At 61.3% G+C, this 24,555-nt stretch overlaps 1 protein-coding gene across 3 annotated transcripts; it reads left to right on the top strand.

Moving 5' to 3' along the window:
* Window positions 1-662: 662 nt before the first annotated feature.
* On the top strand, window positions 663-24,555 carry LOC103551714 (ras GTPase-activating protein 4). Of its 3 annotated transcripts, none has more exons than XM_008521280.2 (21): window positions 663-990; window positions 5,825-5,881; window positions 7,521-7,634; window positions 8,157-8,218; window positions 9,325-9,454; window positions 11,312-11,393; window positions 11,970-12,101; window positions 12,325-12,416; window positions 13,719-13,836; window positions 14,093-14,243; window positions 14,513-14,577; window positions 15,194-15,306; window positions 15,546-15,738; window positions 15,937-16,074; window positions 16,667-16,811; window positions 16,987-17,156; window positions 18,016-18,153; window positions 19,293-19,428; window positions 20,936-21,056; window positions 23,714-23,778; window positions 23,938-24,555. In XM_008521280.2, the coding sequence occupies exons 1-21, from the start codon at window positions 926-928 to the stop codon at window positions 24,057-24,059; spliced, it is 2,409 nt and encodes an 802-aa protein (XP_008519502.2). In that variant the 5' UTR covers window positions 663-925; the 3' UTR covers window positions 24,060-24,555. The 3 variants fall into 3 exon arrangements, 2 of the variants coding, with proteins under 2 accessions (XP_008519502.2, XP_070422495.1); XR_011524392.1 differs by having other exon boundaries at window positions 745-990; window positions 18,016-18,266; XM_070566394.1 differs by lacking the exon at window positions 18,016-18,153 and having other exon boundaries at window positions 745-990.

Genomic DNA, 24,555 nt, shown 5'->3' with positions numbered 1-24,555 from the left:
GACACTGAGTCTGGGAGAAGGATCCTGCCCCAGTGGAAAGGCTCAGGGTCACTCCCTGAGTACTGGGGAGGTCAAGCCTAGCCCAGCCTGGGGCCAGCTGTGTGACCTCTAGCAAGCAATCTTCCCTCTGTGAACCTGAGCGCCTCCTCCAGGTTCCCACTGCGGGAGACGGAGGAGGCGTAAGTGAGATGACAACCGAGGACATCCCCTCCTCCCAAGGAGGCTCTCAAAAATGATCGACGTCTTTCAGACTCGAATGCCGGGTCCCCAAACCTCTGGCCTGCTCTCCTGGATCCAGGCGGCTCTAACACAAACATCCCTATTGTTTGCTAAGTCCGTCCCACGGTCCATTCAGTCGACTCACACCTACGCCGGGCCTCCCACGCGGCAGGCTCCCGGCGCCGGGGCGGTCCTCCTCTCACGCCCCCCGCCCGCGTGTCCCCGCACACACTCGGATCCAGAGCCCGGGGGCGCCAGGTCGGCACTCGAACCACGCCCGCCGCCCACACGTGCCCGGGCCACAGGCCACAGGGCGCCGGCGCAGCCACCTGCCCGCAGGGACGCCCGCCTTTCCCCCCGCGCCCGCCTGTGCCCCCGAGCGCAGGCCCCGCCCCTCCCGCGGGCGGCCAATGGGCGCGGCGGCTGGGGCCGGCTCCGCCCACCAGGGGAGCCCCGGCCGCCGATTGGCCCGCTGGGCGCAGTGTCCCCGCACGTGGGGCGGGGGCGGGGGCGAGCGGGGGGTGAATGGAGTGGACGCGATTCCCCGCCCCCACCCTCCGCCTCGGCCCGCGCGCCCCGCCCCTCGCGGCGCACAGTCCCGAAGCAGCCGGTCCGCCCGCCCGCCGCCTGCCCGCTGCCCGCTGCCCGCAGCGCGGGACTCCTGCGTCCGGCTCCCTGGGGCAGGACCCCACGGCGCGCACCTGCGATGGCCAAGCGCAGCTCGCTGTCCATCCGCATCGTGGAGGGGAAGAACCTGCCTGCCAAGGACATGTGAGCGCAGCCTGGGTGGGAGCCCCAACTTTCCGGGAAGGGGCGCTGCCTCTTACGCCTGACCTTTTCGGGGTCCGCACGGCCCGCCCACAAGTAGAGCAGCGACGAGGGCGTGGCGAGTGTGGCCGCAGGGGGAGACTGGCGGGGAAATGGGGACAGTGAGAAGATTTGCTGCGAGCCCCGGACAGGGGTGACAGGGAAGGGCCCGGGCCTGGGGAGGGGCGGGGATCTGTAAGGAGCCTTAGTGAGCGGGGAGGCAGAGAACGGCGGCGGCTCCGGGGAGAAGGGGCTTTGATAGGACGGGAACTGGGCGTGAGGGAGACATCGCAGGGGAGACGGCTGGGTTAACTGCCGGGGGTGTGGCTGGAGGGGGTGAGGTGCCCCCCTAGAAAGGAGGGGTCTTCCTCACTAGTTCTGGAACCCTTGGTACCTGGGAGTGTGCACCTGAAACACGCCCTAGGGCCCAGGGTTTGCCCCGGGGTTTCCTGCTGTGCACAGGGGATACGAGGGACTGGCCTGAAGAGTGGACTTACAGGTCGGGAGGCCAGGACCAGTGCAAGAGGGGCTGGCTGGGTCATAGCCGTTGCTCTTGCCCTTGGCTTTACCCCAGCCATTGCCCTTAATCCTCACAACCACCCAGCAAGGCAGTTCTCATCATTCTGTTTTATGGATGAGGAAACCGAGGCTCAGAGACGTGAAATGCTGACTCTAAGTGGCGAAGCAAGGTTTTGAGTGTAGGGCTCCTAACAAGCGCTGACTTCTAAGAGCTTTCCCTGGTCCCTGGTCAGATTTGAGGTTTCAGGAGCCCCTGGTCCCACTCTTCTCAGTAGGTCCCAGAGCTGAGCTGCCTGATCCCATCCCTGGTTCCATCAGATGCAGCCTGAGGCAGCTCCCTGTCCCCAAAGCCCCAGCTACCCCTCTGTAAACTGGAGGTCGAAATCTGTCTCCAGTATGAGCGGTGGAAAGCACAGAGCTCGAGCGAGGGGTGCTAGCTGCCTGGAGGAGGGGGAAGGGGAGCCCGGAGGCAGCATAGGGTCCAAAGTCTGCTGGGCTGGGGCCTCCCCACTCCCTGGGCTCCTCAGCCGGCTCCCGGATGCAGAGAGGTGGCAAGCTGGAGAGGGGGGTGTGGGAGGCGGGGGTGTGGGAGGCGGGGGTGAGGACATCTTTCACACGGACAGTGACCCCTGTGAGTTTCCCCGCTCCCTCAGCGCCTTGAGCAGTTCCAGTTCAAGGCCCCCTGGGCCTGATGAGGCTGGGCTCAACAGTTGCCATGGCAGTGGGTGAGGGAGGGGGTGGGCAGGCTGTTTCAAGGTGGGTTTCTGTGCAGCGGGTAGGGGGAGGCGGGGTGGGAAGGCAGATGAGCTCTGAGAAGGGTCTCAGCCTCCAGGCCCATCCTCTAAGCACCCTTCACGCTGGCACTGTAACTAGGTCAGCGTGGCCTCCTCTGGCTGGTGGCGGCTGGGAGGAGCAGACCCTCCGTCTGTCGCCTCCCTCCCTATCCCGCAGCGCTGGCCCTAGTGCCTGGCTCCAGGCTCTCACCCGCCCAGGGCGGTGAAGCTGAGGACCATGTCTTCCTGGGAGCAGGGGTGCTGGTTCCCTGCTCAGCCCTGCCCTGCCTCTGCACAGCTGAGGGACTCTGGGCAAGGTGCCCCTCATCCTGGGGAGGGGCCGCCATGTCCTGTTGGCTCTGCCCCCGGAATCTCTTTCCTTGCCCTGCCCTACCCGCCTCCTCTCCCCTCCTTTCCTCTGCCTTCCCGTAGTGGCCAGTGCACACAGCTCTGATCTGTCAACTGTCTCTTAAATCCAGCTGTGACGCCCCTCAGCACCTCACATATGGGCTGCTGCCTTTCACAGCCTTGCCTTCTGCCTTCAAGCACTCCCCTTCAGAGTCCCCAGAAAACTCCTATTCATCCTTCAGGACCCTTCTCAAACTCCTGTTCCCCACCCCAGGGCTTTTCCTGGTGCCCTCAGGCAGGGTTCGTTGCCCCCATCCTGTGCCCTCCAGCACTTTGGGGCAGCTGGAGTTAGGATGAAGCCCTGGGTAGCAATTGCTCCTTCCTGGGTTGCCTGTGCCACGTGACTGCAATGGTAGGGACCATGATTCCTTCGTCTGGGTGTTCTGGGTGCCCTGAGGGGCACCTGGTCCATACTAGGGGCGAATAAGAGGTGTTTAGGACCTTCAGCTTTAATCCTCTTATTAGTCCCGTACAGTAGATATGCTCAGATTATAGATGGGGAAACTGAGGCTCAGGATGTGGAAGCCATTTGCCAAGGCCACACAGCAGGTAGGTAGAGAAGTCAGGATTCTAACCCACTCTGGCTGCTGTTGACAGGCCAAGAATCCTAGCTGGACCATGGTTGCAGGCTTGCCTTGGGGCTCAGTAGGGACTGACCCTCATGAATGCCATGCAAAACAATTGGCTGCACAGGTGGCAGGGGTTTGGAGATCCCAAGAGGCCCTCACTGAGTGCTGGAGGCAGGGGTGGTAGTGAGCCTGCCTCACTGCACCTCATCAGTCCCAGCTTATCTTCTGTCCAGCATCCCTTCCAGCCAGAGCTCGCACACTTCTGAGGACGGGGAGCTCACCACCTCGCATAGTGGCCCATCTTGCCTGAGGCAGTTCTGAGGAGGGAGCCTTTCTGACACAGCTGCCATCTGTCTCCCTGCCACTTCCACTCATTGGTTTTTTAGTCCTCTTAAGGGCACAGAGCATGGCTGTGCTCCCTGTCACCGACAGCTTTCAGAGCCCGCCTGTTCCTGTCTTGTTTCCTCCCACCATCACCCATCCTTGGGTGCCTGGGTCAGCCAGACAGAAGCTGAGTCTTACGGTGACTGGTGACCCACTGGCTCCCACGCCCAGTGGCCCTGGGGACAGCCCTGGGGCTATTTCAGGGTTTGCCCTGATCCTCTACCTTCCACAGCCTGGAAACTGCCAAGACCCTAAATATAGAGGCCCTACAAGTAGCCAGGCTGGGCCAGCGGCCGCCAGTGGCTTGGGGAAGGAGAAGTGGGAAAGCGGACCAGCCCAGGGACCTCATTAGGGCAGAGGGCAGAGGGCACAGGGCAGAGGGCATAGCGACCATGGTTGGGCTCAGGTCCTTAATTCTGGCCTCAGCCCACTCTTGACACTGTTCCCTTCACACTGCTCTGCTCCAGCCTCCCAGCTCATGACTGCTCCTGCAGACTCGAGTCTGTCCCTGCCCCTGGGCCTTTGCCCACCCACTGTCCTCCACATGAGCCCCAAACCTCACTGGTCATTCATGGATTCATCCATTGAGTGACAGCTGAGCAGTGGGCAGTGCTGGGCTCATAGGGGTAAACAAGAGGTTTCCTGTCCCCGGGGACTCCCAGGGACCCCCCCCCCCAGACCAGGAGACAGAAGCAGGGCAGAGGGGGCCCGTGGAGGGGGCAGCCCACAGAGGTCTCAGTCCATACTGATCTCTCTTTCCTTCCTCTGAGCTCCTTGTTCAAATAGACGTGCAGCTTCTGGGCCCTGCTGCCCAGCCCAGCACGTGGGGCGCACAGGGCCCTCTACTTGAGGCCTAGAGTCCCCTGGCCTTGGGGTGGTGGGATGCAAGTGGGGGTGTTCCCCAGGGGCTGTCTGGAGGAGGGGGCTCTTGAGTGATGGGGGATGGGGTTACAGGCAGAGGAGCAAGGAGTCTTGGGCGGTGCCAACATTTGCTAAACACCTCCCACAGGCTGGCCCTCAGCTCATGTCAGGGCCCAGGGCAGCTGCCCAGTGAGCTGGCGTTACAAGTCCCACTCCACACGGGTGGAAACTGAGTCCTGCCAGTCAGTTCCCCCCTGAGTCGTGAGAGCCTTTGTTTGTCTGTCTCGAGAGGCTTCCTCTGCCCAAGGAGCCCCTTTTGAGAAGGGAAGTGGAACGTGGAAGTCCCCAACCTCCAGCAAGCAAATCCACTTCCTTTGTATGGACACCAGGCCTGAAGGGCACTTCTGCATAGTCCTCGCCCCGCTTCTTGCCCAGTACCAGCCCTGGGCCTGGCTGCCCTCAATGCCCGGAATCCCCCACCCACCTGGGACAGGTGGCACCAAGCGGTCCCAGTTCCCCCTCCGTCTTCCTTCTTTCCCAGAGGGCTGGGAGCTCTAGGGCAGACTGTTATATGTGTTCGTTCATTCACCTATTCATTCAACAAACACTCACGGGACCCTGTCTTGTGCCAAGCCCTGTCCTAGGCCCTGGGGACACAGAAGTGGTCCCCACCCTCCAGCCGCTCATAGGCAGTGCATCGCTAGCTGTCCTGGGATGGAGGGAAACCTAATGGGGAGGGGCAGGCAGTGGGATGGCAGAGGAGCCCTTACTCCCTGCCTCTGGGACAGTGGCGGGCTGTAGAGGAGGGGCTGAGGCCGGGAGGAGAGACAAGGCAGTCCAGGTGGGAGGAGCAGCAGGAGCAAAGGCTCAGAGGAGAGTAAGGGGCTGACTGGTGTTGAGGGGAGGGGTGTCAGGAGCTGGCCTGGGGCTGTGGCTTGGGCACTGTTGGGACTCGTTTGTGTCCTCCCTGGCGTGGGGTGGGAGTGGCAGGAAGGAGAAGCATCGTTTCCTCAGCAGAAGGAACAGCCTCCTCCTGCACGTGGGGGCCTTGGGGCAGGTTCCTGTCTCTCCCTCACCACCGCCTCCCAGGCTGAGGGTGGGGGCACACGTTTTGGTCTAAGGAGCCTTTGGACCCCAACCCAGGACCCAGTGCCTGAGCCTCGACTGTCTTTTTCCTGGGGTGCCTGAGGGCCCCTGGCAGAGGGAGGGGAGCTGCTGGGAGGCCCCGCCTGCAGCTGGCCGCGCCCCCAGCCCCTCCTCTCCCGCCCCCTGTCTGTCTTGCAGCACCGGCAGCAGTGACCCCTACTGCATCGTGAAGGTGGACAATGAGCCCATCATCAGGTACCCCCAGCCCTGGGCTGAGGGCGGTGAGGTGGGCTCCCTCTCTGAGCAGACCACTCGCCCCCTGCAGCCCGTTCCAGTACGTGCACCTCAGAGGGGTGTGCAGTGTGTCTGGAGATGGGCATCTAACCCCTGGCCCCAGCACGCCCTACACATCTGCTGGGGCGTGAGAAAGACCGACCTGTAACCCCTCCTAATTGCCGGCCTTAATGCCCATCCGGGGATTGTCTGCTGTGGGCCGGGCACTTGGCCAGGGGCTTCTCCTCGGCTCTGTTCCTCTTTGCAACCCCCAAGAGGGACAGGTGATGATGACGATGAGTAAGAACAGCTGTCACTTCTGGAGAACTGTCTCCACCAGGCCCTCTGCTAAAGGAGTCCAGCTGTTTAATACTTACAATGCGCTGGGTACGCATTGTACCCAGCCGTTAAACCCCATTTACGGATGAGGACACTGAGGCTCAGAGAAACTAAGTCACTTCCCCAAAGTCACATACCTAGTAGGTGGCAAAGCCAGGCTGGAACCCAAGTCTGGCTCACCCCAAAGCATGAGCTCCTTCTCCCCTCCCTGGTCGTTGCTCTGACTTGGGGTCCCCGCTCCATGAGAGGGTCCTACAGGGGTAATCCCCCAGAAAACTCCTCTCCAGGCTGGGCGTCCCCAGCCTGCACTGAGAAGGCCCACTTCCGGAACTCTCTTTCTCCATGGGTTCCATGACTCTGGGCAAGGTCTCTGCTATCCTGTCCCCGCCCTCACGCAGGCCTCTGCCTCTGAGTTCATAGTCGCTTTGCTGTTCTGCCCGCCTGCGTGCCCATTGCTGACCTTCATCCAAAGTCGCCAGACTCTCAATTCTTCCCACCTGCAAACAGGGCCCCCGGCCTTTTTCTAGATTCTCTCCAAACTGTGGCCGTCAATGGGGGAGAGAGACATATGGCTCTGATTGTCTCAATGACAGACAGGGAAACCGAGGCCCCAGAGTTTACGTGACCTGTCCGAGAAATGGATGGGGTGAAGGTGGCCCCCTGAGCCTTCATCTGGGTTGTTGGGGGTTTCAGCTCCCGCCACCCATATACCCTGCTGAGTTCCGTGAGTTAAAGGCTTTGCCCTGGCTGGGCGAGGCTCTGCCCAGACAAGACCCCTCTGGGTCAGGCCCTCGACCTGTGCTCCCAGGCCTCCCAGGAGGACTGGCTCCAGAGTTAACTTGGCCATCCCCCTGCCTCCATCCTCAGAGGGTCTGTTCAGGACATCAGGACCAGGGTGAGGCTGGGAGGCCAGGCTTCTGGTCCTAGCACTCCTGCTGTCCTGCTGTGTGACCTAGGGCCAGCTGTCAACTCTGGTCTCAGTTTCCCCAATGGAAAATGGCTTGAGAGAGGCAGCCTTACACCCCACCCCGGGCAGAGAGAGAGATCGGGGGGAGTGATCAGTGGTGAACGGTGGGGTCTGGGATAAGGAAACTCCTCAAGCTGTCAAATCACATCATTAAACCATCAAGTCATCAAAAAAATCAACATCACGAAAGCAGCTGTTGTTCCCAGGAGCGGAGGGGGATGTGGAGAAAGTTGGGCTCAAGTCACGCAGCCTTGCCTTGCCCCAGCCTGGAGCCTGCGGGTGGCCTGGGCAGGTGCTGAGTGTGCTCTCCTGTAGGACAGCCACTGTGTGGAAAACGCTGTGCCCCTTCTGGGGCGAGGAGTATCAGGTGTACCTGTCGCCCAGCTTCCACGCCGTGGCCTTCTACGTCATGGATGAAGATGCCCTCAGGTGGGTGGGCCCCGCTTTCAGCTGGGCCAGACACTGCCATCTGCCCCTCCAGATTGTTTCAGTGCTGGGGCAGCTGGTGGCTCTGTATTCTCTTTGCAGCCTGGAGGGAGGGGGAGCCCGGGAGGGTCTGGAAGGGTGCAGGGTGTGAGCGTGCGGTGTCTGTGTGTGGGGGGCATTCACAGTGCTCACACTACATCACACCTGCGCATGTGCGGGATACAGGCACAGGCACGCTGGGCTGTGTGTGTGGGGATGTGAGCTAGGAAATGGGCACCCAGAGAGCATGAGCTTAGCATGTGTGTGGGCACACGTGTTGGTCCGTGTGCAGAAACACATCACATGCCCACGAGAGTGTCCAGAATCCTGGCCCTGCAGAAGGGTCGTGGGTCCTGCTCCAATAGGCTCCTTTAAGTGACTGGAGCGTCAGCCTCCTTGCTCCCCACAGGACCCTGAATTGGGTGGGGGGGTGGTCCTGGGCCCCCGCAGAGCCCTGCCCAGCTCTGGCTCCCTCTCCACTTCCAGCCGGGATGACGTTATCGGAAAGGTCTGCCTTACCAGGGACATCCTGGCTGCTCACCCGAAGGGTAAGATCCCCCGGGGAGCCCGTGGCCCGCTCCTGCTCCCCCTCCCCTGCCTCCTGCCTCTCACCCCACTGTCTGCCCAGTCCCCAGCCTCCCCTCTACTCAGAGACCTTACTCTAGACTCTTTCCAGCCCCGTGCTCAGGGAAAGCTACTTCTCCCTCCCCAGAAGGGCCTGTGGCCATCTCCTACACCCCAGCCACCAGGCCCTGGGCCCCTCTCTGCCCCTGGATTGGGACCACATACCCCCTGAGGCCTCTGCAGGGAGAGGAAGGGGCCTCCTTATGTTCCATTGCTGAGGTGTAGGTATCCGCTTTTCCCAATCCGGCTGGCTCCTCTGTACCCCGTGGGGTCCCCACAGCCCCCCCAGTGCCACTCTGTCTTAAGTCTGGGATGCTGACGTTATGTTGAGGGGCCAGCCCTGCCCCAGCCTCGCTGTGTGACCTTGGGCAGGTGCTGCCTTCTCTGGGCTGAGTCCCCAGCTGCCATGAAGGTTCAGACCAGGAGCTCTTAGGTGCTTCACACTCTGCCAGCCCGAGCCCCTGTGACTCTTACGGGGCCTCCCCAGCACACACCTGCTCCTGTCTGTGAGGCTGGGGCACGCCTGCGGGGCCGGGGGGACTTTGCTGACTCATGGAGCCACTTAGCCCCTGCCAGAGGCCTCTCCTGCCCATGGCCCCAGCCAGGCCCTCGGGGTCCAGTGGCCCAGTGATGCCATTCTCTTGTTAAGATTGCCCATCTGGGTTTAGACCTTCCTCCTGGCAGCGCTAGGCAAGAGCCACTCGCCCCCTGTTTTAAGATGGGGAAACTGAGGACAGAGAGAGCATTTCCATGATGAGTCAGGGTCAGGGCCACCAAATCCAGCGTGGCACAACAGTGAGGACACAGGAGTCACTGGACTTGGATTCTAATCCTAGCTCTTCCAGCTGCTGTTGCTCAGCTTCTGTGCCTCAGTTTCCCCATCTGTCATCAGGGATAACAGCCACTGCCTCACAGGGGCTTGAGAGGATTCCAAGGGGACTACAGAGGGGCCCCGTGGCACCTGGCGGGGCTGCAGGCGAAGGGCTTGGAGGGAGGGGCCTGGGCCCCTGGCTGAGCTGCAGCCCCGCAGGTTTCAGCGGGTGGGCCCACCTGGCGGAGGTCGACCCCGACGAGGAGGTGCAGGGCGAGATCCACCTGCGGCTGGAGGTGGTGAGGGGGACCCAGGCCTGCCTGCTGCGCTGCTCTGTGCTGGAGGCCAGGTGAGCCGTGGGGGCCGGGGAGTGGGACAGTGGGCTCCACGAAACTAGAGAAACCCGCTGTGGATGCTGGGCCTCCCCTCCCCACCTCCACCTCCTGGCCCGGTGCCTCCTCCATAAAAGCCTGCTCTCAGGGTCAGCCTGGGGAGGTTTCCTTGACCTGAAGATGCTTCCTGGATGACCTCACTCAGGAGGACGTGACCCTTAGGGGAAGGGGTGATGTTCTAATGTCAGAACTTCAGACATCACAGCACAGTGGGTGTCGCGGGGGAGGGAGGACCCTGAACTCTGACCATGGAACCCCAGTGCCGAGACTGGGCTTCCCCAGGTTTAACGCCAATATGAACTTGACATATTTTGGGCGGGGGGGTCCTCGGTGGGGTGGGGGGTGAAAGGAGTTGCTGAAAATCCCCAGATGGGGTTCTCCCCAGGAGAGACAGTGACTTGGATGGGCAGGTGGGTCTGAGTCACCTGTGACAGGGACTCCCCCACCCCCCCCAGGGTATTTTTAGCTGCCAGTTCTCTCCCGCCCGGCCCTGAGTGTGAGTCACACGCACTCCAAGAGAAGCGCCTTCCTTTCTGGCTCCAGCCCACCACCACCGGGGCCTTGCTGCCTCCGGGGCAGGAGGGCGGCCCTTGTCCCCGGAATGCCACCGTAGAGGGATGCCAGCTAGCAGCACCTATGGAGGAGCGTGTCCCACCATGGGGTGGTCAGCCTCTGAGAGGAAGCCGTCTCCTGAAAATGAGGACCGTGGCTCCCCCCGGCTTTGTTTTCTGTCCCAGGGCTGGAATGGGAAGAGATACAGCCAAAGGGAACTTGGTCGGACTTGGGCAGGGTCACGGTCCCAGTCACAGTGACACCCCTCACACTCAGTCGTTCTCTCACACGCGCATCCCCTGTTCACCCACTTCCTCCCAACACAGGCTCTGTGGCCCGAGTACACACTCATGCACACTGCTGCTGAGGTTGTTGGGGACACAGTGGCTGGACCCGCCTGGCCTCCTCTTAGCAAGTCCCTGGGGTTGGGGGAGTGAGTGGTCCGCCAGGCATCTCTTCAGAGTGTGAAGGGATGTGCCCCCCACTGTTGCCAGCTCAGACCCCAGCGGGGATCCTGAGACAGCGTAAGAGGCTGTCTTGGCTGCAGAGACAGAAAGAACGCCTTGTCCTCCTCCTTCTGGGCAGATTCTCAAGGCCATGCTCTGGAATTCTCTTAGATGGTTCTGGGGAGGAAAGAAAAGTGGGCAGGAGAGGCTTACAACTTACAGTATGGAAAAGAGCAGAAAATAGTATTATGGCAAATGGAAGAGGGGTGGGCTCTGCTGTTCCTCCAGAAAGGCTGGGCTTGCTGCCACCAGATTTGGGCTTTTTAAAGATTCATCTGTGCAGAGGGCAGGACGATCGATCGGGCCTGCTCACCAAGACCCCCTCAAGTGGGGGGCTGTTGTGGGGCAGGACTTCTAGAAGCCCGTTATCTCAGTTACAGGGATTCTTGTCTCCAAGAATCTGGTGAGGAAACTGAGCTCGGAGAGGTGGTCCCTGCTCAGGGCTGCCCTAGGCACAGAGGGTGGGCTGGGGGCCATGGCCCGGTTGCTCCATGGCTGCCCGTGCCTCCCCCACCCCCCGGTCTGCAGCTGCCTCCACCTTGGGGGGTCTGTAGCCTGGTGTGGGTGCCACATGGGGCACCATGGGGTGAACGCTGTGGGAATCAGGGTCCAGGAAAGGGAGAGGCACTGTCTAGTCACCCAGCTTGCCAGGGCGTGGATGAGCCCAGGCCTTTCCAGCCTTGTATGGTTGGAAAGGGGTCGGGTGACAGCCTAGGTGGGAAGCTGGTGACGCGTGGATGCTCTGCTTCCCCCCAGGGACCTAGCGCCCAAGGACCGGAATGGTGCCTCTGACCCCTTCGTCCGAGTGCGCTACAACGGCCGGACACAGGAGACCTCGGTGAGGAGGCCAGTGGGCTGTGGAGGAGGCCGGGAGGCTCAGGGCTGGGCCCTCCCCATCACCTGGGAGCTCTGTCTGGGACTGCCATCACACAGAGGAGGCTCAGAGAAGCGGGAGACCTCTCTGAGGGTGCAGAGCGGGTCTCAGCCCTTCTGGCACCAACCCCTGTGGCCTCAGCTGCCTTTCACTCCTGGCTAGCCTGGGCTGAGACAGCAGACGGGGTCCAACGCTGCTCACACTGCTTTTCTCGCCTCCGGGACTCAGCTGGGGTGGTGGCCTCAGCCCTGGGGGAGGGCGTCAAGACCCGGGTTCTCAGTGCAATCAGCCATCTTTTTGCTCTGTGGCCTTGGACAAGTGCCTTACCCACTCTGGCCCTGTTTTCCCATGTGAGAAATGAATACGGGTTTGTCAGGAGGTTTTTACACCTGCTTTACAGGGCCTCTGGACCCAGGAGAGGAAGTTGAACCAGAGCCCCTGCAGCGAACCCGAGGGAGGCATTTGGGGTGGCTCTGCCCTTGGCTGGGCCTGGGGAGCCCTGTGGAGTCAGCTCCACCCCACTCACCCCGTTCTGGGCAGGTCGTGAAGAAGTCATGCTACCCACGCTGGAACGAGACGTTCGAGTTTGAGCTCAAGGAGGGGGCTGCAGAGGCACTGTGCGTGGAGGCCTGGGACTGGGACCTCGTCAGCCGCAACGACTTCCTGGGCAAAGTGAGCACCTTGCCCCTTCAGGCTACACCTGGCCTCCCTTCCAGTCATCCTGTCCCTCCAGCTGCCCCAGAGGGGGCACTCAGGGGGTCTGAGACTCCCCACAACCAGCCACTTGTACTCAGGGACCCTCGGAAGGTACCCCCTCAAAAGAACAGTAGTCAGCAAGGAAGAGACCTGAGGGTCCCAGCCCCAGCGTGGCCCCCTGCCTCTGCCCTGCCCCCAGGTGGTGGTCAATGTCCAGAGACTGTGGGCGGCCCAGCAGGAGGAGGGCTGGTTCCGGTTGCAGCCTGACCAGTCCAAGAGTCGGCGGGAAGAGTGAGTGCTTGCGGCTTGGCAGCAGGGGGCGGCTGGCGGGCCCCAGGCCATGGGGAGGCTGAGAGCAGGCTGCAGCGGGCAGGCAGGTGGGCTGTCGGGTGGATGGTGCAGCCCCACCAGGCCAGGATCCTTCTCCATCCCGGCTGGATGCTGCCTCCTCCCCCTCCTCCCCATCCTGGGCTCAGCCCTGTCCTCTGAGCTCTGAGGCAGGACAGGTCTCCTGCTTTCTGCCTGCTGGCAGATTCTGGAACAAGCCTTCAGACCCTTTCCCTTTAAGGGATTCTCTGCAGACCTCAGACGAGAGTTCAAGTCCCCAAAGCCCTGAGTCACTGTCCCTGCACCATAGCTCCGACCCTCCCCCAGATTTTCCAGGAATAGGGTTGCCAGATGAAATGCAGGACATCCTCTTAAAACTGAGTTTCCGATAAACAATGAACAACTTTTTAGTATAAGTCTGTCCATGCAATCTTTGAGACAAACTTATATTTAAAATATTCCAATTTGACTGGGTGTCTTGTATTTTTGTTTGGCTAAGTCTGGCAGTTCTATCAAGGAAGCCCTCTGGCCTCCTTGCCCACCATTCAACCGGAAGTAGAGGCTCAGCAGTGCCCACCACCTCAGATGGTTCAGCTCAGTCTCCCTGCAGAAGGCCCAGACGCCCATCGCCCCCTCAGCAGGGCAGGCGCAGGGCGGATGGCTGTGTCCAGCCCCGCGGCGTTTCCCTAGAAGCAGCCAGGGCCATCTTGATGGCTTCTGCTGTGTGTGAGGTCGTGTGCCCAGCAGCATCCCCCAGTGAACCATGCTGTGCTGCGGGCAGCAGGGCCTTAGACACTGTTAAGCCTTGGGGGGCGCCCTCACCAGGGGGTTCAGAGCAGGGGAGCTTAGAAATTAGACCTAATGTGGCAAGTTGCTTAACCTGCTCAAGCCTCAGTTTCCCCGGCAGGTTGTCACGAGGATTGGGGTTTGGCTTCCAGGGTAAAGTGTAGACATGAAGGAGGCTGGGGAGCCCAGCGTGTCCCCGTGGGCCAAGCTCAGAGTCCCCAGGAGTCTAGAGGTGGCTGGGAGCCAGGCCCTGAAGATGGATGGGGTTTCCACCGTGTAGAGGCAGGAAGGCCTTCCAAACAGAGAAGACAGCTTGGGCAAAGAATCTGGGAGGTGGGCAGTGCAAGGAGCCGAGGTGGAGGGCATGAGCAGAGAGACTGTGAGGCTCACCCCCGTGGGGAGGACAGAGGCAGTGGGGCGGGGGCACAACCCAGGGTGGCCTGGGGCCCTGGTGGAGAGGTCACAGCCTGCCCATTCCAGGGGCAACCTGGGCTCCTTGCAGCTGGAGGTGCGGCTGCGGGACGAGACGGTGCTGCCCTCTAGCTGCTACCAGCCCCTGGTGCAGCTGCTGTGCCGGGAGGTGAAGCTGGGCGTCCAGGTGAGGGGGCCCAGGGGAAGGTGGGAGGGTCCACGGGCTGCAGGCCTGTCTTCCCTGTCCTTCTAAGCCCACTCTGAAGAACAAAACCTGAGTGCTCAGGATGGTGATGAACTAGCCAGTGCCTAGGGTCCCTCGCGATCCCATGGGAAAGTGTGGCCCCCTGCACCTCCCCCCGGGTCCTCTGAGGTCCTCAGAGTGAAGGGTTTGGGTTCCCTGTGCGTCCTCCAGCCCTACCTCTCCTTGCCGCCTCTTGCAGGGCCCAGGGCAGCTGATCCCACTCATTGAGGAGATGACGAGCACTGAGTGCCGCCAGAACGTGGCCACCAACTTGCTCAAGCTCTTCCTGGGGCAGGGGCTGGCCAAAGACTTTCTGGACCTGCTCTTCCAGCTGGAGCTGGGTCGCACCAGTGAGGCTTGGTGGGGAGTGGCCTGTCTGAGGGCATGGGGAAGAGGGGAGCCTGGAGCCAAGGACTCCGGAGATGCTGGGAGGGAAGAAATCTGGGAAGTCCTCCTGTAGGAGGCTGATGGGTCAGATTAGGGGGAAAGGGAAACAGCAAAAGGCAGAGGAGGGGCAGTGAGTTGGGCCAGCTTAGAACCCCCCAGACCCAAGGTCTTCTGTCCTCCACAAAGCGTTGTCCTTCTCCCAACCCCTTACCCACTGGAACCTCTGCTTTAGGTGAGGCCAACACCCTGTTCCGGAGCAACTCTCTGGCCTCCAAGTCCATGGAGTCTTTTCTGAAGGTGAGGGCGCACGGCATATTGTTCCTGTTTTACAGATGAGGAGACTGAGGTTCAGAGAGGCCAAGAGACAGAGTTGGAACTTAAATTCCAGTCTTCTGTCTCCACATCCAGGGCTCTTTAAAGCTAAGAATTTCAGGGCCCGGCCCCATGGCCAAGTGGTTAAGTTTGCACGCTCCGCTGCTGCGGCCCAGGGTTTCGCTGGTTCGGTTCCTGGGCGCGGACATGGCACCGCTTGTCAGGCCACGTTGAGGCGGCATCTCACATGCCACAACTAGAAAGACCTGCAGTTAAGATATACAACTGTGTACCGGGGGGATTTGGGGAGATAAAGCAGAAAAAAAAAAGATTGGCAACAGTTGTTAGCTCAGGTGCCAATCTTTAAAAAAAAAAGCTAAGAATTTCATTCATTCATGCCTGCCTGCCTGCATTCATTCGTTCCTTCCTTCATTCATTCATGTAGTAGCAGTCTGTTGCACTGTCCTCCTCGTGTGTCCGGCCCCATCCTGGGTGGATACAGCAGGCAGGTGGTGTATGGGGTGCCTGGGAGGCCAGCTGCGGGGAGATGGAGGCAGTGGAGATGGGAGACAGGACCAATGTGGCTCGCGGTGGCCCCCAGGTGGCTGGGATGCGGTATTTGCACGGTGTCCTGGGCCCCATCATCAATAAGGTGTTTGAGGAGAAGAAGTACGTGGAGCTGGACCCCAGCAAAGTGGAGGTCAAGGATGTAGGGTGAGGCCGAGGGTGATTCTTGGTGGTGCCGGGGGCGGGGGTCAGCACCTGTCTGCAAATGTGTGTTTATGGCTCCTTCTGCCTGGGTCTGCCCCTCGTCGCTGTCCACCTGTGTGTCGTCTCTGTGTCCGGTCTCGGCTGATGCCTTCCGTGCGTGTGTCCCTGGGAGCCCCTGTCCTCGTCGTGTGTGCGGGCGCTGACCGCGGCCCTCTCCGCGGGCTCGTCCCCGGCCCACGCAGGTGCTCGGGGCTGCACCGCCCGCAGACCGAGGCCGAGGTGCTGGAGCAGAGTGCGCAGACGCTGCGCGCCCACCTGGGGGCGCTGCTGAGCGCACTCAGCCGCTCGGTTCGCGCCTGCCCCGCGGTGGTCCGCGCCACCTTCCGCCAGCTCTTCCGGCGCGTGCGCGAGCGCTTCCCCGGCGCCCAGCACGAGGTGCGCCCCCTGGCGGCGGGGCTGGGCGGAGGGGAGAGCGGTGGGCGAAGGGGGCGCGGTGGGGAGGACCGAGCTCACCTACGGCGGAGGGCGGGGCGGGGGCGGGGTCATGGGGACAGGCGGGGACAGCGCCAATGGGGAGGGGGCTGCAGCAGCCCAGGCCTAGGGGAGTCCAGCCCCCGCTGTCCTCACCTCCAGAACCTGCCGTTCATCGCCGTCACCAGCTTCCTGTGCCTGCGCTTCTTCTCGCCCGCCATCATGGCGCCCAAGCTGTTCCACCTGCGGGAGCGGCACGCCGATGCCCGCACCAGCCGCACCCTGCTCCTGCTGGCCAAGGTGCGGGCCTGTGGGCCCGGGCGGGATGCCCAACTGGGTGCTGAACATCAGGGGTCCTTGCCTGGACTGCAGTGTGTTCCCACCTGGCTCCGGGGACCTGTGGTGGGGACACTGATGCTCTCCCGTGGCACTGCACTTTACAGTCTGCAAAGCTTTCTCATGGTCGCCCAATGTCACGGATAAAGAAAGAGGTCCGCGAGGGGAAAGAGGTTGCCGAAGGCCACACAGCCTATCAGTGGTGAATCGGGGTCTTCTGACCCTCAGATCTACTCACTCCCCAGCTGCGCCTGTCTCCCTGACCCTGGACTGGGGCGGGGACGCCTAGTGGAGCAGAGTCTGACATTATACCTGCAGAGGAAAGTCAATAGGTTGGGCGCAAGTAGTCTCAACTGTTAGGTCCCCAAATGCCTCCAACTCTGGGATCTGTTCACCCCTGATTCCCAGTGGGGATGGAGTGGGTCCACGAGCAGAGTCTATGCCGCCGCTGCCTCTCATTCTACAGTGGGAGTAGCACAGACTTGGTGGTGGGGCGGGGGTTGCAGTGGGGGCCCCTGACCCAGCAGAGCCTGGCCCTTCCTGCTGTCATCCCCAGGCGGTCCAGAACGTGGGCAACATGGACATGCAGACTTCCAGGGCCAAGGAGGCGTGGATGGAGCCGCTGCAGCCCACCGTGCGCCAGGGCGTGGCCCAGCTTAAGGACTTCATCACCAAGCTGGTGGACATCGAGGAGAAGGAGGGTGAGGCCTGTGCGGCCCGCCCGGGGCCTCCTGTTGACGTTTGCTCCGCCCCCGTCCCATGGTCCCGCCCACCTCTGTGTCTCTCGCAGCTCCACCCACCGCCTCTGGTTCGCGGTTCCTCCCCAAGCCCTCCCCCGGCCTCACGTTTCGCCCTCCCTCCCTCTCGGCCCTGCAGAGCTCGACCTGCAGAGGGCGCTGAGCTTGCAGGCACCGCCAGTGAAGGAGGGACCACTCTTCATCCACAGGACCAAGGGCAAGGGCCCCCTCATGTCCTCCTCCTTCAAGAAGCTCCACTTCTCCCTCACCACCGAGGCCCTCAGCTTCGCCAAGACTCCCAGCTCCAAGGTGGGTAAGGAAGGAGGTGAGCAAGTGTGGCTCCGAGGGCTTTAACACCCTGGAGGCTCCTGTCCCTTCCTCGGAGCCCATCCCAAGGTCCACCGGGGTCAGAGAAGAAAGCTGGGCAGGACAGGCTTCTGGTATCAGCCACAAGGTCACTTAAGACCCATGAGGAAGAAGCTGCCCTGGCCAGGAGGGCATGGGTCCGGCAGCAGCTGCCGTGTCCAGCCCTGGCTCCTTGGTCAGGTGCATGAATGGAGTGGGGGCTCAGGGGTGCTTCTGGAAGATCAGGGAAGCACAGAAGGGCTGAGAGGAGTCCCGGGTTCCAGGCTGATGTACTTAGGTGAAGTGTCTCAACCTCTCTGAGCCTTGGTGTCTCAGCTTATAAATTGGGGATGGTGGTCCTGCTTACCAGATTGTTGAGGCTTAGATGAGATGGTCTCTCCAAGGGTCCAGAATCAGGGCAGCATCTAGACCAATAGTGTTACTAACAACACTCCATCCCCCGGCCTGGCCTCCCAGGAGCACTCTTCTCCCAAGAAGGGCTGAGCACATACTTTCTGAATGGACCTGTTGACCCCGAGCTGGGCGAACCTGACCCCCAGTCAGCCGGGCTCTGGGGACGGTCTGCCAGATGTGCCTAGCCCAGTCCTGACCTCCCAGGGCTGCTGGGAGCCCCCAAGAGGCTGGGTACTTGGTCCCCATCTGTCTGCGCTCTGTCCTGGCTGAGGTCACTCACAGAGCATGTTCCTGGGAGGGATAGGCACTCTGGGTCCCGTCTGCCAACCCTGGTGCCAAGAGGGGAGACTGAGGCCCAGAGATGGGAAGTGGGGTGGACCTTGAGCCTCCCTTCCCCTGTCCGCCCCAGAAAAGCACCCTCATCAAGCTTGCCAACATCCGGGCAGCAGAAAAGGTGGAGGAGAAGAGCTTCAGCAGCTCACATGTCATGCAGGTTATCTACACAGACGACACTGGCCAGCTGCAGACAGCCTACCTGCAGTGCAAGGTGCGGCTGTGGAGGGGCCGCTCGGGACGGGATGCTGTGGGAGCCCCTGCAGTGGGCTGGAATGAGGAGCACGTGTCTCCCACCCCCATGGCCGCCACATCAGGCACAACAGGGTGTGTGGGATCTGATGTGCATGCGTTGCCCGTGTGTGCGTGTGTGTGTGTCTCTCCTGGGTCGGGGTGCCCGGGAGGCCGTGCCCATGTCTCTCCGTGGGCCTGCCTAGGCACCCACGTGTAGGTCTGCGTGTGGTCCAGTGCGTGGATGGCCGTGGCCCTGAGATTCAGAGCTTCGCCTTTTACACGTTTGTGGGAATCTATTTCCAAGCGTCTGAGTTGGTGCCTGTCCATTTCTGTGTGTGTATCAACACCCGACAATTACACGTACATGCAAGTGGGTGCTCTGGGTGCATATTCTCAAGCCCCCTTCTCATCTGTTCATGTATTAACTCATTCATTCAGTCATCTAAAAATATTATGGAGCACCCGCTAGCTTGCAGGCACTGTTCTGTGTGGTGGGGGGACAGCGGCCGACAGAGCAGAGGCCCTGCCTCATGGAGCTGACGCCCAGGGAAGAAGATGGCCCGATAAATAAATATTTAAAATGTCAAACGGTGGTAGAACCTTGAACGGGTGCTGGTTTGTAAAGGGTGGGCAGGGACGGCCTCTGACGGGGGTCATTCGAGCAGGGACATTGTGAGGGACGGAGCATCCAAGGGATGAGCTGGGAGCAAGTAGGGAGGCTGAAGTTGGAGGGGGCTTGGCTTGCTCCCGGGAGTGACTGTCCTGTGCAAGTGTAGGAGGTCACAGACCTGTGCCACGGGGCCCCATGTTCTAGGAACTCCCTGTTGGGTGAGAGTCCAGAGCCACAGGGAAAAAATGGTGACAGCAGGGCCGCCACGTATAGTTGGCAGGTTGTGGACTGCCCAAGGGGCATGGCCGAGGGGGCCAGGGGTGGCCGAAAGCCAGCCCACAGTCTGCTCACCAAGCCATGTGCTAGGTGTGGGCTGCGTCTGGGGAGAAGGGGCAGCCTTTCCTGGCTCACTCTGGGGGATGCATGGTCCTGAGCAGCACGGGAACTCCAGGGAGGGAGGGCTTCCTGGAGGAGGTGACCTCTAAACAGCACCCCCACGTGCCCTGCAGAGTGTGAACGAGCTGAACCAGTGGCTGTCTGCGCTGCGGAAGGTGAGCATCAACAACTCGGGACTGCTGGGCTCCTACCACCCTGGCATCTTCCGCGGGGACAAGTGGAGCTGCTGTCACCAGAAGGACAAGACAGGTGGGAGTGGAGGCCTGGGTCTCTCTGTGCTGCATCTGTCCACAACAGGCCTTGGGCCCCTGGCTGGGACATGGGCCCCTTGAACCCTGGCTTGCTGGCCTGGCTGGGGAACCACCTGTGCACCTGTGAGAACTCACCTGCAGCAAACCAGCCCTTCCAGAAGCTCTGGGCAAAGAGGGTTCTGTGACTGGGTAGTTGGGGAGATGCCACGTGGCATGTGTGATGCGTGTGGGTATGTTGAAGGTGCCGAGGAGCCCTGAAAACGAGTTAGAATCCTATTTCCAACACTGTTTAACCCAGCGCTTCCCAAACTCATTGGACAGGGAAGCCTTTTCTGGCCCAGAGCATGAGCCTCTTGCAGACCTGGGGTTCCGAGGAACACACTTTAGGAATTCCTTGCTAATGAGGGCTAAAGAGGGCCCCCGAGCCTGCGCATTCCCGGGCTGGCAGCCTGTTACCGGAGCTGTGGGCTGGGGTCCCTGGGCCCTGGGCACTAGAGGGATGGCAGAGAGGAGCTCCTACCAGAACTTCCTGCGGTGATGAAAGTGGTGTGTCTGCACTGTCCTGTGCTGTGCACGTGCTAGCCGTGAACACAGGTGGCGACCGAGCACTTGAAACGTGGCTAGGACAGGAACTGGGTTTCAAATTTTATTTTTTTTATTTTAATTAATTTACATTTAAATGGCCTTATGTGGTTAGTGGCTAACTTATGGGACAGCACGGTTCTAGAACTTTCAGGATCATCCTCCTTTATCCCCACCTGCTTTATGAAATTCTTGCTCCCCAGTCATGGAGGAGACCCAGCACCTGGATCCTGCGGCCTCCAGGCCAGGCCAAGCCTCAACCCTCGGAGCCTGGCGTGGGGGAGGCCCTCGGAAGCTGACCACCCACTCTAGCCCAGCCCTGGCCTTGCGGGTCAGCAGTGGTGGCTCTTTACAGGGGTTGCTGGCTGGTGGGCCTGACCCGCCGTCTCTGGCTGTCACCTTTGTGGCAGTAACCCTCGTCCTTGGGGAAGTGGGGCTCCCTAGGGCACTACGAAGCAGGGGCTGGTAGCCCCATTTTGTGGAGGAGGAAACTGAGGTTATCAAGGGCAGAAAGGCAGCAAGTGGCAGGGCCAGCTCATCCCAAAGCACGAACCCCTTGACTCCCCTCACGTGATCTTACAGTTCTGGGTACTCCCTGCTTCCTTCCAGGTAGGCAGCCTTCCAGAAGTTACCCAGCTCCTTGGGTTGGATCCTGCTCAGTTCCCGTGCTCTGCAGTCACGTGTCCCATGGCTCAGGAGCTGAACCCAAGGGGGATAAGCTGCTGCCCCGGAAGCAAGGGGAGCTGTAGGCAGGCCCTAGGCCCGGCTTCCCAGGCTGTGCTCCCAGCCCAGCTCCTTACTGGGGGCCCCTGAGTCCAGCCCTCTCCGTCTATAGGCCTCAGTTTCCCTATCTGCACTACCGGGAAGTTCATCGTGAGCTCTCACACTGCCTGCCCGCAACTCTGCCCTCTCTCTGCCCCCAGATCTGGGCTGCGATAAGACCCGGTCACGGGTGACCCTGCAGGAGTGGAATGACCCCCTCGACCATGACCTGGAGGCCCAGCTCATCTACCAGCACCTGCTGGGCCTGGAGGCCGCACTGCGGTGAGGAGGCCTGTGCAGCCCCAGGGAATGAGGGAATGTGCGAGGCGGGGCCGGAGCTGGCACTGGGCTCGGGGCTCCTGGGGTGGCTGGTCTCCTCCCTTCTAATCAGGCCCGGCGCCTTCCGGCCTCTGGCAGCCACACTTGGGGAGGGGCCCCGGATCCTGCAGCATGAGGCCGGCCCCCGCTAGGACGAAGGTGCCCAGGGCTGCGGAAGCCCCGGGTCAGGGCCCTGGCTGCTTCCCGCCTGGGCGGACCCTGCCTTCCGGTGGTGTCCTCGGAGCCCAGGGATCGCCCTCAGCCGGTTCCCGGAGTTCTTCAGCCATCTCGCTCATTTCACTGGTTCTCGGTCCTGGCTCCAGTTTCGGAAAGAGAGGATGCTTTTCAGAAGCAACTTTAAAAAACAGGATGCCTGGCCCTACCCCATCGACTCAGAGGCTCTGGGGGTGGGGCCCAGCGGGGGGATCTCTTAAAGGGATCCTAAGAGCACTGCTTCCCTGAGCCTGCTCCAGTGGGGGGTTTCTCTCCCACACCCGACACCCGGGGCCTGCAGGGGTGGTGGGCATCCTCCTGGCCCCTCATTGACTCTCCTGGGGTTTATTTCTTCGTTAGAAACCTTCAGGGGCTGGCCCGGTGGCACAGCGGTTAAGTTTGCACATTCCGCTTCGGCGGCCCGGGGTTCGTTGGTTCGGATCCCGGGTGCGGACAGGGCACCGCTTGGCAAGCCATGCTGCGGTAGGCGTCCCACATAGAAAGTAGAGGAAGATGGGCATGGATATTAGCTCAGGGCCAGTCTTCCTCAGCAAAAAGAGGAGGATTGGCAGCAGATGTTAGCTCAGGGCTAATCTTCCTCAAAAAAAAAAAAAAAACCTTCAAAGCTCATGCCGTCAGACTAGAACCTCTCATCTCTGACCCGGCCTCCAGGCTAGAACCTCTCATCTCTGACCCGGCCTCCTGTCCACGGCCCTGCTGTGTTAGTTTCCTGTGGCTGCTGTAACAGTCACCACACACTTGGTGGCTTCAAACAACACAGATTTCTTCTCTTATGGTTCTAGAGGTTGGAAGTCAGAAATCAGTCTCCATGGGTTAAAACCCAAAGGGGCCCATGGCCCCTTCCTGCTCTTCAAAGTGCCTCGCTCTAGTCCCTGTTCCATTGTCACGTGGCCACCTCCTCCTTTGACCTTCCTGCCTCCCTCCTATAAAGACCCTGTGGGTACCTGGGGCCTGCTTTCCTCACCTCCCCTGCCCCACATCCAGCCCCCAGCAAGCCCAGCCCCTTGCTTTACTTTCAGGATGAGCCAGATTCGACCTCCCCTCGCATTGCCACCACGCCTCCCCACATGAGCCTCACATCTCTCATCACTGGGACGATGCAGGGGCCTCCTACCTGGCCATCCTGCCTCCCTAGGATCTACTCCCCACACAGCCCCAGAGTGATCTTCTCAAACCTAGAACAGATCATATCACTCCCGTGCTTAAAACCCCTGATGGCTGCCCACACACTTAAATCCAAAGGCTTTCCCCTGGGCCCTAGCTGGCCTGCCTCTTGGCCTCATCATCTACCACCAGCCTCTCTCTGTGCTGAGCTTGCCACAGCTGCCCTTGCCTTCTTGCTGTCTCTGGGCCACCCCACCCCAGGGCCTTTGCACATGCTGTGTCCTTTGCCTGTAGCCTCTTCCGCAGCTGTTCATGTCGTTTGCTCCCTCACCTGATTCAGGCCTCTGCTTAAATGCCACCTTGTCAGAGAGGCCTTCCTGGACCACCATCACTCTCAAACCTTAGGGAACTCATTGATATGTGCTGTTTCTTCACTTTCTGCCTGCCTCTCAGCTACACCATGAGCTCTCTGAGAGCAGATGTCTGGAATTTGCTGTGCTGAGCTCAGTTCTGAGACGGTGCTGAGCACATCCCGGCCCCTCAGTAAATGTAGGATCAGTGCATGAGCAGAGTGGGTGACGGAACAGGCTGGTCTGTGAGGTTGGGCAGCATCTCGCAGGGAGCGAAGCAGGGGAGGGCGAGTTCTGGGCAGCGGGGTCAACGCGGAGGAAAGGTCAAGGTGACTGCACCTGAGAGAAGCAGGATGCAGGCCAGGGGACCCCACAGGGAGACCCCACAGAGCCTAGACAGCATCTGAGGAGGAGGAACCTATGAGACTCAGCGGAGGGACATGTCTCCCAGAAGAGATCAGGCTGAGCGGGGAGAATTCCTGAGTGAGGCCCTTCAGGCCGGGGCCGTGGCTGCTTCCCCTCCCTCCGGTCTGCACTCGGGTCATACCTGGGAGGCCAGGGAACCTTGGAGAACTCTGGTTAGGAACAGTACTTGAGACGCCACTGTCTGCTCTTCCCACAAGCCGTGGCCAGTGAATCAGCGGGTTTTCAGGCCTCAAGTGGCTGTTTTCCCGAGGGCCCTCTGAGACAGCGGGGACTCGGCTGGAGCTTGGTTTCCAGGTGCCTCCCGTTGACCCGCAGTTAGGGTGGGGAGGACCGGAGGAGGAGGCTGGGAGAGGGAAGGACCGGAGAAGAGAGGCCCGTGTTTCTTCCCCATCGATGGAAAGAGTCAGCCCCACACCCCGCCCCGTAGCTCCCACTCAGGAGGCTGCACGGGGGCCCCCAGCCTTCCCCTCAAGGGCACCAGGAACCCTCACTCTGCCCTCCCCGCAGGGAAAAGCACCAGGAGCTGAGTGCAGGCGCAGGGGCAGGCTCTGTGCCCACCGGCCCTGGCGAAGGTAGGTCCCTCCCCTCTGGACTCGCGCGGTGGCCTGAGCCCCCTCGGGGATGCTGTGGTTGGGGTTCCTCGGGCCCACTCCCAGACCCTCTGGCCCCAGGGACAGGCACAGGCAGGCGAGGCCCTACCCGCCCTGCCCTCACCCTGCGTCTGCTCACAGCCCCCGAGGACCCCCTGGCTCAGCTGCTCCAGGTGCTGCACGACCTCCGGGAGGCCCATGCATCCAGCCCAGCCGGCTCCCCGCCCGCAGAACCCACCTGCCTCCTGCCGCTGCAGACGTGAGGCCTGCCGCACACTCCCTCGCTGAGCCCGGCCAGGTGCTTGGAGAGCCCCGCCACCGGGGTGCAGGGCCTCCGTCCCTCCTGGGCTGGCTGAGTCGGGGGAGCCAGGGCCCAGGGGCTCCACAAGTGCAGAACTGACACCTCGCCCACCTCAAGTCTCCAGGGGACTTCCGAGCTCCTGCTCCTCTGTGAGGCCTGGCTGCTCCCTGCAGCCCCTGCAGCCATTGCCACCACTATCACAGACTCCCCAGGGACCCTCCTCTCCTGCCCACAGCAGACCTAGCCAGGAACCACCCCGAGCATGGTGGGCTGACACTCCTTGGACCCAGAGAGGCGGGAGGGAGCATGGGGCCCAGGAGGCCACGAGGACTTGACCTCAGCACCCTCTCTGCTCACTGCCACCACCCACCTGCTCCCCTCATGGCCGCTGGCTGCACCCCCTGGGAGAGCATCGCGGTGCTCTATTGCCAACAATAAACCTGCTCTGACTGTCGCAA

This window comes from Equus przewalskii, chromosome 12 (genome assembly GCF_037783145.1).
Source record: "Equus przewalskii isolate Varuska chromosome 12, EquPr2, whole genome shotgun sequence".
Lineage (NCBI taxonomy): Eukaryota > Metazoa > Chordata > Mammalia > Perissodactyla > Equidae > Equus > Equus przewalskii.
Note: the sequence above shows the minus strand (reverse complement) of the source record. Positions and strands in the feature narration are given on the sequence as shown.